Raw genomic sequence first — 14,610 nt, forward strand, 5'->3', positions numbered from 1 at the left:
TTGTCTAAAATGGTCTAACCATGTGCAATGATGCCAATGAAGACCAATGATTGTGCCAATTAAATAAAAAAAAAAAAAAGAGAGAGTGAGAGATTGTCTAAAGCCTCAAAGATATTTGGAATTTTGTTTTTTTCTCTAGGCAAAGCTTACTTTATTCTGCTTAGGTCACGGCAAACCTACATTCTTCCATATTGATTTAAAGTACTATTTAACCACTTTCAAGCATTAATAAATAACGTAAGACCACTATTCACACTTGTAACATAATTGAACACTTTTAACCATTTAACTCTTTTTGAACGGTATTGAAAAGACTTAAAATATCTAAACTGTATTGTTAGTATAATGACCGTACACCGATCATTAAAAGAGGATTTTGCAAGAGAAGGAGATTAGAGGGTTTGCCATGGGTGGAATGGTGGAATGGTGGATTCAGCAAGCTAATTAGGCGTAACTAAGTGAAAGCCACTCTGTTCTATTTATGAATTTTCACTAGTAATTTGTTAATAAAATGGAGATTTCTTCCTTATGTTTGTTAGGAGTGGGCAAGCCGTTGGCTGAATTGGTGGAGTGAAAAATTAGTTGTTGGACATTATATCTTTGTGACAATGCACTTGGATCCTTGCTGATTGTTTGGGCGACAAGCTATTAAGCCTTCTAGACTCTTTAACGATGCACTGTCATCTTAGTTTGCCCTTCAATTGTGGCCCGACAGGCCCTTTGGTGGTTTGACTCATTAGGAGATCATTGGTAATTAGGCCCTCCAATAGTCCCTCAATTCTCTTGAACAACTTGAGCTGATAGTTGTTAATAGGAATTTATGTTTATGGGCTTGTTGATAATCCCCATGCCAATTCCCTTAAGCGACTTGGACTAACAATCGTTCATGGGAATTTATGTTTCTTGTGTTGCTGTCAAGTTCCGACAAGACTTAGGTTAGAAAGTTTTTTTTTTTTTTTGGAACGATTTAGGTTAGAAAGTTGTTATAGTTTAAAGGCTCGGAGGATAGTCAGGTGATGTACCGTTTGACGTGAATGTGCTTTGTATTAGTACCATATGACTTGGCGAAGTACACAATTAATGCAATCGTTTGTGAAATGATGTCGTTTAGGCATCGCTAGACCTCGGTGGCATGGGGAAGACAGCTAGGTGGTGCCATAATGGATGTTGGGATTATATATCAAAGATACAATGAAAAGGTCTCAAAAATAGCATCAAGAAAGCATGACATCATATTATACAAAATAAAAAACTGCAAGAGAGATTCTCATAGAATTTTAAGACTTCTAAACCTTATCCTCAATTCTGATTAAAAGACCAAAAATGTCAGCTCTAAAAAGGCTCACGTCTACATAAACTCTCTTTAAATAGGCTCACGTCTCCTAGTAAAAGTAGTCTTAGGTTTCCTTGTCATAAAAAGACTTGGCAAACCTAACCTCCAATCTATCATGTACACAACCACGTATGGGGAAATACTTGTGCAATAAATCTAGGACTCTAGGTCCCCTTATGCTATTTGCAACCGGATTGGAGACTGCCCAAGAACCAAGTCCAATGACCAACTTTACTCTTGAGTAAGATTTTTCTGGACAAAAATTAGCAATAAACTGGTTAATAAATTGTTAAGTGTTCCCTAACATGTGAGAAGCACATGCTACTAAAAAATTAGATTTTGTTTTGTTTTAGCGAAAAATATTTTATGAAAAATATTTTGCATAATTTTTGGTGTTTGATATGACAAAAAATAATAGTTAAACGAAAATAGTATTGAAAAATGGTTTCCTTTTTAAATTTGTAAAGCATTTTTCAACAGAGTTTTTCATTCTCAAACTGCTAAACCACTACCAGTTCTCTCGGACTACCACTAGACCATGCCTAACCTTTGCTAGAGGTTGCAAGAACTCGCCAACCGTTTTTTGCTATCGTTAATTTTCTGTATCAGCCATACAAAATGAGCCTTAATATTTAAAACGTCACTAAAAATAGGCAAAATGTGGGCATCACTAAAACATTTCTCTTAAATTAAAATAGCAAAAAAATCCAATTTTAAATTTGAATTTTCCCTTCCATTATATTCAAATCAGGGCCGCTAAAACCCTAAAACCCTCTACTTCTTTTCTCTTCAAAGACCTTCACTCTCCCCAAACAGTGAAGTTTCCAACTCTCTCCTATGAAGTTTCCCCAAACAGAGAAGACGCTTTTGGGCTACGGATTGAAACGGCGGAGATAATGGGGAAGACGCACATGATGATAGCAAGAGGGGGTCACGCCCACACCGTTTGCTTCAAACACTACAGCCAATCCGGTGACTTTCACCGTCTCTCTCTTCTTCAACATTTTCATTTTCTTATGTTTTTAGTTTTTCATCTTATTTATCTGTATATCTATCCGTTGTTTTGACAGTTTGTAGTGTGATAAAGAAAGTTGCAGTCGGTTCAAATACTCAGTGGCGTGGAAAATCGTATGCGGCATCTGTTCCTTCTTCCGACGTACCAAGCGATGCCCAGAGACGGAAAAGGGTCTCCAAAGATGAGCGCCAAGCTATGGTCCACTCTTTTGTTAACAAGTATTTCTTTTATTCTGTTTTCAGTAGCTCTATGAATTTGCAATTGCTTTTGTTTATTCTGTTTGATTGGCTGATGTGTTCCTAGGAGTTCCTTTTAAATGGTACTTGGGTTTTGCGAAGGTTAAGGGTATTGTTTGTGACGACTCCAGAAAGCTTTTGAGAAGACAACCGCTTGAAATGGTTGAGTTTGTGTTTCGGTTGTGGGAGAAACTGGTAGATTTTTGTTTAAGATGAAAATATTACAGCATAATGAATTTGTTGATGTGTCTTCGAGACACTATAAAAAAGAAGATAATAAGTCAAAGATTCAATTGTACTAAAGAAAATTGAAGCTTAGATATGGTTTGGTTTATTGAGTGAATAACTTTTGGGAGTGATATTTATAGTGGACGAATCCATTCATAATTGTCTAGCATTGCTTGTGTAAGAGGAGTGTTGAGAGAACGACCTCCCTTGCTTCATTTTGATGTTGCTAGAGAGATGTGGGTGCTTGTTTTTGATATTATTTGGTAACGGGTGATGCCTGCAACAGTTTGGAGGTGTTGGAATGCTGGAGAGGCGTTTTCAGGTAACAGAAGGCATGGGAGGTATGTGATTCAAAAGTGCATTTCTGCTGTGCCTTATGTGGTGTCTCTGGTATGAGCATAACAGTTGGACATTTTAGATGGTTGAGCTTCCATGCACAACATCAAGTTGGTGTTCGGGATTGCACCTTTCATGGATTTATATGGTGGTCTGCTATCCACATTTCAAGTTTCTATTTTTCCAGATTTTAGAAGTTAGCTCTTTTCTAGCCCATTTATATAATTCCCATGCTTCTTGTTGCCTTTCTTTTTTTTTCAATAAATTTCTTACTTATTAAAAAGTTATATTTGTAACAATAATAATACTCGTGATGAATATGATAACATGATAGCAATGATGATGATGCTCACATCATTGTTTACTACACTCAGTAGAAGTAAAGCTTTTTCTAATGGATTCTGAGCTCTGAATTAGTAGCACTGAGGGACTTATATTTTTCACGAGTTCACAAGTATGGATTAAATGAAGTTATTGTCATCATGATTTTGCAGGTATAGAGAGATGAATGCAGGAAAGTTTCCAACTAGTTCTGCTACTAGAAAAGAAGTGGGTGGCAGTTATTATACTATCAGAAAGATCATTCAGGAGCTAGAATACAATTCTAAAATCCCTCCGTTAGATAGCAGGAAGGGAAGTCCATTAACAGAAGCAAAGGATGGTGGGTCAGAATTGCCCTCTGGGGCTGAGAACACCTTTTCTGAAGAGGTTGTAAAGCCCACAACTCCTGTAAGTAATTACATTGTGTTAGTTTAATTATATAATATAATTATGGGGGAAATGGAATACGATTCATAGCCAGTGAGGTAGGGAGATTGATGGTTAGATCAGACCTACCAGTAAACCTTTAGAATCAGAAGTTTAATGCTCAATACATAATATTCCAGTCATCAAGGCAACCTTCTGATGGTATTCGGATGGCTTATTACAATTAATTTTGGATTGTTTAGGTGCCAAAATGTGTTAAAATACCAGTAATTCTTTCAGCATTATATGGTGCAAGGCAGCTGACAAAGAATGGTCTCACCATTTGTTTCTAGATGCACAATACAAGCGATGCATGTTGGACCTACTAGTACATCTTAGTTCAGAAATGTAATGCTGAATATGTAATACTTCAAGGCATCAAGGCAATTTTTTTGATTGTATTTAGATGGCTTATCATAATAAATTTTGGCTGTTTTGGATGTCAAATATGATAAAAATTCAAACAATGCTTTTAGTATCATATGCTGCAAAGCAGCTGATCAAGAATGGTCTTACCATATGTTTGTAGGTGCCTAATATCTAATTATCATAAGGTTGTGACAAGCATGAAATGCCTTCCTAGCTTAGCACTAGTCTTCAATAGACAAGTTGCCGTATATGCAGCCTTCCAATTTTCACTGTCATTAACCTGGAATCTATGATTAAAGTGCCTTTTCTGTGACTGCCAAATGTTTTTAATAATCCATGAAATAGTGTGTATCCAAGCAACTCCCAGGGGATGCTAGATGGGATTATTTGCCAAGATATGTATCATAGAATTCATATAAATTGATGCTTTTTAGAACTTCCACTGGTTCTTATATGATTTTTATCATAAGAAATGTGGCTTATTCTTGTCCTCATTGTGCCTGATATCTTAATTTTCAGAGCGACAACTCTAACTGAACTATTGTAATCTTTAATTTTATGCAAGATATGATCTTCTGTTAGCTTAGAGTCATCTCTTATTTGCTTCCAGGGTAGTCACTCTGATCTTGCTGCAACACAAAGTCGTATGCTAAAAGAAGAAACTGGGGATGTTTCTCATCCATGTGTTGAAATATCTGAGAATGTTAATGCTGAAGAAGTTTCTCCTTCATGTTTTAAGAAACCAGAGGATGATAAAGAGGAAGCTCTGCACAATGACTTTGATTTTGTTCCAGCTGAAAGTCAACTACTAAAAGAAGAAACTGAGGATGTTTCTCATCCATGTCTTGAAATATCAGGGGATGTTAAAAAAAAGGAAGCTCAGGGTGATCATCCCGGCTTTGCTGCTACTGAAGATTGTCAGCTGGTTGAGGAAACTAAGAAAGTTTTGCCTCCATGTCTTGAAAATGCAGACGACGGTAAAAAAGAGCAAGCTGTCTATGAGGACCTGCCAAATGCTGATGTTCTGGAGACTAAAGTGGAGCAACGTCAAGGGTCCATTGAACAAGACAAAGTTGCCAAGTAAGTTTTTTTTTTTCCTTCTCTTTCTCTCTCTCTCTCTCTCTCTCAAAATTGTCATCATCGCCAATCATCAGTATAAATTCTTATCGGTATTTATGTTGTGCCAATTATAAAGTCAGTAGTACTGTCATTAGTAAATTATTGACTATATTAGTGTACTTCATCACTGGGTTAGGTGCTGCCTACACAAATACCCACATGGTAGAAAAGGAGACATTCATTGTCACTTTGTCTAAAAACTAAGAATTTATTTTTCATAGATCAAGTTCTGGTTGGCTTCTATCTAACAAGTAAAGAAAAGTAAAATGAGGTTGACATGTTTATATTTGTAGCAACATAGGTTCTGAAACTGCTCATTTTGTTGGACTCCTATAGGTTCTGAAACTGCTCATTTTGTTGTACTCCTAATAAACACGATATGGATTACTATGCACTTGTTTTAGTCCCAGTATGCAATGCACTATTACTTGACTCTGTTTTATTTTTGTCTGACTATAATATATTAGGAATAAATCAAAGGGTTAAATACTAAAAACCCTCTAGGGTTTGAACTCTTTATGTTTTGCCTTCTAGGTTTTCATTTTTATCACAGGAGGTACCTGTGGTTTTCATAAAGGCAGAGATGGTGCCTCCATTAAAATTCAGTCCAAAACTTAACGGAATGCCACATCAGAACCAATCAAATTGCGCCACATTTCCTATAATTAATTTTTCAATTTTTTTTAAAAAGAATAAAAATATTAAAAAAATTATTTTTTTTCCAAATAAAAAAAAAAAAAAAAAGAAAAAAATTAAAAATTTTGGGGGTGGCTTGGCCATTTGGGGGGTGGCTGGCCACCCCCTTTGGCCATGGGGGTGGCTTGGCCACCCCCAAGGAGCCCAAGGGGGTGGTGGCCAAAACCACCCCCAAACCCACTGGTTGTTGTTGTTCAAAATGCTATTAATATGGGAATAATCTGGAAACTCGGAGCAAAAGTTCTTTGAGGGCAAAAGAAGAAAGGATACTATGATGATGTTAGCAGAGCAAAAAGGGAGAAATTGAGAAGTAAATTTACCCAAAAGGTCAAGGTTTCGTTAAAGCTGTAATGGAAATCCTGTAACTTTTAGAAATACTTCTGTTGAGGCAGAGACCCCATTGAGAGCTATGAATGAGTTATGATTGTACAAAGATGCAGATCTTTGAAAGCTTGGAACTACTTTTGAGAAATTTTCCTCTGTTACCCTTGATTTTTCTGCAAATACCTCCACTTGTTGCTTAAAGTTATTACACTCTGTGGTGATCTTTGAGGACTCTGACGGCTTTATGGGATGAGCAGGAGAGTCATGGCAAGAGCTGCTCATCAGCCATTACTATGAATCATCCCACTAGGGGTGGCCCTTGGCTCCCCACCCCCACCCGGCTGTGGGGGTGGCCCAAACCGGCCAGATGGGGGTGGCCCGACCACCCCCATGGCCAAAGGGGGTGGCCAGCCGCCCCCCAAATGGCCAAGCGTAGCCACCCCCAAATTTTTAATTTTTATTTATTTATTTATTTATTTTAAAAATAATAATTTTTAATGTTTTTAATTCTTTGAAAAATTAATTATAGGATACGTGGCGCAATTTGATTGGTGCTGACGTGGCGTTCCGTTAAGTTTTTGACAGAATTTTAACGGAGGCACCATCTTCGTTTTTATGAAAATTACAGGTACCTCATGTGATAAAAATGAAAACCTAGGGGGTAAAAAATAAAGAGTTCAAACCCTAGGGGGGTTTTTAGTATTTAACCCTAAATCAAATTTAGTCTCTAGGTTTTCATACGATTTCAATTTAGTCCTTGAGTTTTCCAATTTTGACAATTAAATCTTTAGGTTTTCCCTAGTTTCAAATATGCCCCTTTGTCAACCTACTGTTCAATAAGTTAACGGTATGCAACGTCAGGCCAATTAATTAATGCTACTTGGCGCTTGTTTGACATGTCATACCAACCATACGTGCCCCATGGCACAGTTTTTTTACATCACAAATTAATTTTTTTTTTTTAATAAAGAAAAGTGGCGAGCCACCCCTAATTGGTGAGGGGGGCCGCCCATCATCAATGAGGGGAGGTCCACCCCTCACTAGGAGTAGCCGGTCGCCTCTCTCTTTTTTAAAAGAAATTTTGTTTTAATTGTTTATTTAGGGTACATTCGTAATTTAAAATAATTGTACCATTTCGCATATACAATTGGTACATGACGTGTCAAATGAGAGCTGCGTGGTATTAATTAATTGGTCTATGTGGCATATGATTAAATAATTGAATGGTAGGTTGATAGAGGGACTCCAGACTTATTTGAAACCAAAAGAAAACCTAAGGATTTAATTTTCAAAATCGGAAACCTAGGATTAAATTGAAATCACATGAAAACCAAGAGACTAAATTTGATTTTTTTCCAACATATTAAGTGCAAGCCCAAGTGCCCCTCTTTGACATATCCTGATCATAATATCCTCTGTGTCTCTATATTTGTTTGTGTATATTACACTTTATCCCCCTCCCCAAAGCTACTACCCCAATTTCACTTGCACTTTCAAACTGCAACTCAAACCCATAAACTACAAAAATATTTCTAGTTGCCCTCTCTGTCAAATCCGACCATTATTTTGGATAGAAGATATTGCACATACAAATCACATCTGATGCTTTCGTTTTCATTGATGATTACCCCTATTTTGGACAGCAATGCACCGTTTGTGTATGACTAACAAAAAGGAAAAAAAAAAAAAAAAAGAAGAGGAGAGGAGACTACACAAGTACACATAGGGTGTGCTGTCTCCTCTCCCCCCACTTTACTGAATACTACCCCCCTTCCCCCTCCCCTCCTAATTGTGCTGGCCTGAAAGAAGATCAAGGGAAAGAGGGAAGAAAGAAGAGAGAATAGGAGAGAAAGAGAAGGAAGGAAAAAGACGGAAAAAACTCATAGATCCCAACTGGTGTTAGGCCGGAATGACTCCATTCGTTAGTTAGTCGGTTTCTTCTGGCCATAGTACTACCTTAACCTGCCCTTACTGGTTTGGAAAACTGGTTTTTGGTTGAAATCTGATTGGAAAACCTGCTACTTGACCCGTACCTGGTACAAAAGAACACTAGGAAAAGAAAATACCATCACCACCACTTAGATGGCACCACCTAACCACCGAGACCCACCACCAAACCTGGTAGAACCAAAAACCAAGCACCACCCAAACCAACAAATCACCGAAGACCCACTGCCACCCAATCCAGCAAACCACCGAAGACCATTTGGGTGATGGTGGATCTTTTGGGTCAGCATGATAGAAAGTGGTGCCTATTCGGTGAAGTGGAGGGGAGGAGAATGCACACCCCCCATATGTTGTTTCCTCTTTTTTTTTTTTTTTTTTTTTTTCTTATTTAGTCACTCATACTCATATCCAAATGGTGTGTTTACATCAAAAATGGGGATAAATTGGTCAATAAAAACGACATCAATGTACATGATTTGAATGTGCAATGTTTTTCATTCAAAATAATGGCCAGATTTGACGAAGGGAGTAGTACAAATTTTGTACCATCCCCTTATACATGTAAAAATTTTAGGCAATGCTGGGTGTGCTAGATTTACATCTTTGGATATGATAGAATTGGAGCAAAGCTCCTATATTTTTGTTCTGCATCTTGAACATAAAAAAATGGATTACTTTGAACATAATAAATTTCATATTATTTGTTTTAATTTTTTTTTTTCCTTTCAATTTCCAGTTTTTTGGAGAAATCCAAGTATGTCTTCCATTAAAAGTCATTGCGCGAGCAAAATGAAGATAAAATTACAAGTCATTACTCATTAAAACTTGAAAATTTGGAAGAATGAATCAATTCTAAAACTCAATGGGGTATTCTAATGGAAAACAACCTCCACCACGTGCAGCCTCCATCACCCTTTACGTTGCAAAGAATCCAAATTGAAAAATCATTTTAGACCCGAAGTTGTAATAATTCAGATTATCAAAGAAATCAATTATTAAAACAAAGAACTCTTCAAAAGTAAAACCACTAAAGGTATCCACTATAGAAAATTTATGATACAAATCGATCAACTTACAAAACCTTTGTAACTCACGACTCAATTTGCAACCACGACAAACTACCCATTAACCTCCTATAGAGTAGCTCTAGAACTTCTGGCCTTTTACTATGATCATCTTCACAAACAAACTTTGTTTGCTACAACCCGAAACTCTATGGGCTAAAGATTGTTGTGTGGTTTAATGTGAATCAAGGAGAGGTGTGGTGTTCCACATTGCCTAGGTATGGAGATGGAGATGTGCTTATATGTATACTTACACCTTTCATGACAACAATGCTTTTTAAAGCCGTGATGGTCATGAACCCATCTGAACTCTGCAGTTAAGTGTGCTTGGGCGATAGTAGTACCAAGATGGATGATCTCTTGGGAAATCTGGTCTGGGGGAGCCAAAAGAGGACAATATTGTGTGTCATTTGGGGTGGGGCGATACAGTATGGTATCAAAGTCATTACTCAGCCTGAGATGGGGGGAACATGTACAAGCTCATGGGGGGCACTCGCTGGGACGCCAAGAATAGGATGATCCTATGAGGGTCTCCAGTGAGGACATTGGGTCCCAAGAGGGGATGATTGTAGCATCCCACTTCACCTAAGTATGGAGACGGAGATGTGCTTATATGTATACTTATACTCTTCTTGACAACAACGCGTTTTAAAGCCGTGATGGTCATGAACTCATCAGAATTTTGCAGTTAAGCGTGCTTCTGCGAGAGTAGTACCAAGATGGGTGATCTCTTGGGAAGTCTGGTCTGGGGAGCCAAAAGCAGACATGTGTCATTTGAGATGGGGCATTACAAGAGGTTTGTGTTTCAGTATAGGCTTGGGAAGGTTTGGTATCTCTCCACGAAAAAGAAACATTGGCTTCCGCACCTTATGAAATTCATGGCTTAAAGGTCTTATATAGATGTCAAGAAAACTAAGGTTTAAAGAGCAAGTCGGTGAAGATACAAAATTGCCTACGATTGTCTTGATCAAACGAGATTAAGTCTTGTTCGAACAAGCACTAGGGTTTCACAAAGATTGCAAAGCGGCAATTGAATGAGGTTTGATCATGGTTGCATTGAGGCTTTTTGTGAAACTTGAACAAAGTCTTGAAGGCTTCGATCGAATGAGGTTTGATTGTGAGTGCTATCGAGGCATTTTGGAACTCAAATTTGAAATGTCTTCACGACATCATTCGATCCCCTCCTTTGATCGAACAAGCACTAGGGTTTCACAAAGATTGCAAAGCGGCAATTGAATGAGGTTTGATCATCGTTGCATTGAGGCTTTTTGTGAAACTTGAACAAAGTCTTGAAGGCTTCGATCGAATGAGGTTTGATTGTGAGTGCTATCGAGGCATTTTGGAACTCAAATTTGAAATGTCTTCACGACATCATTCGATCCCCTCCTTTGATCAAGCTCTGCGAACAAGATGTTTGATTTGCAAATTTAACTTTGAAAACAATCTTGTTTGAACGCAATACGATCGAGGTTTCAATCAAGCAATTATGTTCTTCAATGCTAACCAATTCTTGAACCACATTTTAAAACCAACATCAACCCTAAACCTAAACTTACAACTCAATAAGTTTTGACATTGAATTAGCCAACCCTAAAAACCTAATACAAACCTCATCCAGTCATCCTTCAGTTCCACCACCCACACCATTCCACTTGAACAACACACGCGATAACCTTAAACCTGTTTTAGAGCAATGATTCGGGCTAGAAGAAGTGATGACTATGATGATCAGCCTTTGCGTCCCATCTGTTCTCTTTCCCGTCTCAAATGGGTCTGTGGGGCCAGATAAAGTGGGAGTAAAGTGTTTTGTTTCATATCCTGCATTGACAAGATAACAAAACCCATCACCCTCCATGGGTTGTGTATTTAGCTGGAGTGAGATGTAAAACATTTTTAGGTTGTGTACAATTGATGTACATTACCAATTGCGAGATAAGATAAACCTATCCTATTCAGTACCTATATCTAGGCCACCAAAAATGGCCTGACATTTAATGAAGTGCATTATTGTTTTCCAGGAAAACAAAAAAGGAAAAGGGAATGAGATGTTCCACAATCTATTATTTTATCAGATTAGAGTGGGTGTGCTTTGGATACTAATTAGAAATAATATTGTGTAGGGCATACATCTGTATGTATGTGTTTTCACATATTTACTACATTCTATAGCAAATTGGTGTTGCTTTGGTATACTATCTATATTTGGTTCACCTTTGTTTTTTATTTTTTATTATTATTTATTTAAAAGTAATTGTTTACTAATGAAAAAAACAAATTTAACCACATTTTTATCATGCCCATGGAAAGCCCAAATAATTGAAATTATGTTATGTTGATTGTACCATACATAGCATTTGGTGTGGGGTAGGGGTGGCAATCTCAACCCTAGCCTTGTGGTCTGCTTGGCTTTGAGATTTTCGTGCACAAATACAAGACATTGAACTGTTACGACCTGAATTTTTTAGACCAGGTGTAGGACATGCTTGATGCTTGTCAGTGTAACACAAACTGGCTTTGCAATTTATGAAAGTTTGCAAATGGCATGTCTTTCAATGAAACTCACCCTTGCTAAAATGCCCTTAAGATGGACTAAGAAGGTGAGTTCAAATTAATAGGTAATGTGGGAGATTAAATTGATTACGTATTTTCTAGACTTTCATGTATATTGTCTCAAAAAGGAAACTGGATCGTGAGGAAGGAGTGAGTATAAATATTCTTTTTAGGTATATATTATTACCTGTCAAAAACAAATTATTATTATTATTTTTTCTTCGTGTACAAATCTTTTCTTTAAGTACATTGGAATATCATTTTTTGAAAACTTTCATCTATTTTCGAATAACTCAAACAGGAAAGACCATAATCTATTGTAGGGGGAAGGTGTATAAATCTTATTAGGAGAACATTATTACTTGTCAAAAACAGATCTAGTAACTTCATTCTGAAGCACCTTAAATTGGGTTGTTTGGTTGTATGAATTGCGTTTTGATTTGGATCAACTTAAGTTGCATATCTTACATTGTCCAACTCTGTACAGCACTCTTGTCCGTAGGGTTTGTATTGTTAATCCATGTAGAATCCTACCTGTGATAGTTGTTGGATAATAATTGCTTGTCCAGTAATTCCACTGGTGTAAATATGCATGGCATACATGAATTGGTGGTTGGCATGTGTATTTGTTCAAGAAGGATGTGATTACTTTGACATTAGTAGCCTAAAGGATATGAACTGCAGAATAAATTTAGTGCAAGTGACATGCAAATTTTGCTTCCCCTGGACATGTCCTATGTCCTAGTTTGCTATAATAAGTTAACTCCTGATATGTTACTCCTATCTGGAATAGACTAACTTGTATCTATCATTGACCTCTAAAATTTCATTTTTCTCTTGAATCATATTGTATCTTGATTATTATTCCGTTCCTGTATTTTTCACTTGTACCATTTATGAGTTGGATTTTGAGGCAATTCACAATTTTCTATGTCCAGAGATACTTCTAGTAGGCAGACAAATGATGCAGAAGTTCCAAAGAAATCATCTCTGTGGGGAAATATGAAGTCATTTGCAGAAGGCATTGTCCGCATCTGGAGAAAAATGTAAATGTTTGTCAAGGTAATGCTTGGTACTTTTAGAATCTTTTGTCTGGGAAGTGATAATGTATCTGAGACTAATATGAGATGTGATAGCTCGCTTCTATTATACGTATCTTCCATCTTAGAGTTTCATAATCACTTGTCAATATCTCCCTCCGTTTAAAGAAGTTAGTAGTGTTTTATAGCTGTGTACTTTGAAGGCTTCAGGCGGTAGCTCATTTGTTTAATGAAGACGTTGAAAACATGGTCTTCTATTCCATTTAACTAGTGGTTGTGAAAAAAAGAAAAGAAAGAAAGAACAAAAAATAAAGAGATCATTTGAAAATTTGGTTGCAGGTAGTAGAGTTTGTGCCATTACAATGATCAGGTCTTACCTTACTTTAAAACAGAGATGACTATTCAGATATGTTCTACTGTGCTACATGTGAAAATCACATGTTTTTTTAGTAACACGTGCTTCTCACATTTTTTTTTAATAGTTTTGAGACATGTGATTTTATTAGATGGGTTTGTATGAATTTGCATCAAATCAGTTTGTATCAAATTTCTGTCCCCGTTCCCTCATGAACAGTAAACCTATCAATGTCTTGGCTGTGCGTGTGCTACCAGAGGCTAAGAGGAAGTTTTTTCTCACTTCTCTTCAGTTTTCTTTTATTAGGATTAATATTAAGAGTTGAATAATTCCCTCCTACTTTTATTGCTCAGAAAAACAAAAAGCTAATAGGGCCTTCGGCAGAAGATAAGTTGTCCTCATGCCTCATGGGTGTTCACATTTTCGTCCAGGGGTCTGACTTCTTGATCCTTTTCTGTTGCATGTGGCATTAAAATATATTTTCATATTTATATTTGGTTGATTAGTGTCTATGTTTATTTATCTTTGAAAAATTTACCAATATATTAGTACTTTTGAAACAAGTTATTATGTTTGACTAAGCAATAACCTAATCTAGCCCACTAGAGCATCAATGACAATGCCCGCAGGAATTTCGAAACTCAGCTTGGTGAGGAATGGGAAAATTGATTATTGGCTTAAATATGTCTGTAATCATGTTTCCCTAATATTTGTTACACAACAATATTTTAATTATAATTAATTTCACTAAATAATTATGATTGCACTCGAATAAATATTTTTAATTAAAACATTTTCAAAACTCTGAGAATTAATAGTTCTTCTATTATCTCACAAAAAAAAAAAAAAGTTAAAGATTTACAGTATCAATGAGAAATAAAGTGGTTTACACTAATAGGCATGAAGCTTTCCATTGTGGAATTTGAATTCATGCCTTAGAGCATTCTCAGCAGACTCATTATAAGGGAGTTTGTTCCCTATATATAGGAAATATGTCAAAAAAAATCACAAAAAATGTCTCACAACAAATTTCCTATATAGTTCCTTAAACCATTAGATGCTACATTGGGTTTCATTGTAGCAATCCGTTGCCTTATTAAATTAGAAAAAAATAATTTCTCTCCTCTTTCCTCTCACATCTGTCTCTCACCTTTCTTTCTCTCTCTCGCCCCACCAAACGAGTAGCAAAGGCATTCAAACCAAAGAAACCCAGAAACCTAGACCGATTAAATCAGAGATTTCAGACTGAAT

The 14,610-nt window shown here is 36.7% G+C and overlaps 1 protein-coding gene across 4 annotated transcripts; it reads left to right on the forward strand.

The window, feature by feature from the left end:
- Positions 1–2,077: 2,077 nt before the first annotated feature.
- Positions 2,078–13,147, forward strand: LOC132184265 (uncharacterized). Of its 4 annotated transcripts, none has more exons than XM_059597830.1 (5): positions 2,078–2,317; positions 2,404–2,566; positions 3,643–3,856; positions 4,875–5,344; positions 12,903–13,147. In XM_059597830.1, the coding sequence occupies exons 1-5, from the start codon at positions 2,230–2,232 to the stop codon at positions 13,012–13,014; spliced, it is 1,047 nt and encodes a 348-aa protein (XP_059453813.1). In that variant the 5' UTR covers positions 2,078–2,229; the 3' UTR covers positions 13,015–13,147. The 4 variants fall into 4 exon arrangements, with proteins under 4 accessions (XP_059453813.1, XP_059453811.1, XP_059453812.1 ...); XM_059597828.1 differs by having other exon boundaries at positions 2,080–2,317; positions 3,643–3,877; XM_059597829.1 differs by having other exon boundaries at positions 2,080–2,305; positions 3,643–3,877.
- Positions 13,148–14,610: the final 1,463 nt, after the last annotated feature.

Source organism: Corylus avellana, chromosome ca6, assembly GCF_901000735.1.
Source record: "Corylus avellana chromosome ca6, CavTom2PMs-1.0".
NCBI lineage: Eukaryota > Viridiplantae > Streptophyta > Magnoliopsida > Fagales > Betulaceae > Corylus > Corylus avellana.

Bases quoted from the DNA above. Each gene is read 5' to 3' on its own strand.
- LOC132184265 (XM_059597828.1), top strand. From the start codon at position 2,230: ATGGGGAAGACGCACATGATGATAGCAAGAGGGGGTCACGCCCACACC. The intron at 2,318-2,403 runs GTCTCTCTCTTC...TTGTTTTGACAG, and splicing joins CCAATCCGGTGACTTTCACC to TTTGTAGTGTGATAAAGAAA. The intron at 3,878-4,874 runs GTAAGTAATTAC...ATTTGCTTCCAG, and splicing joins TTGTAAAGCCCACAACTCCT to GGTAGTCACTCTGATCTTGC.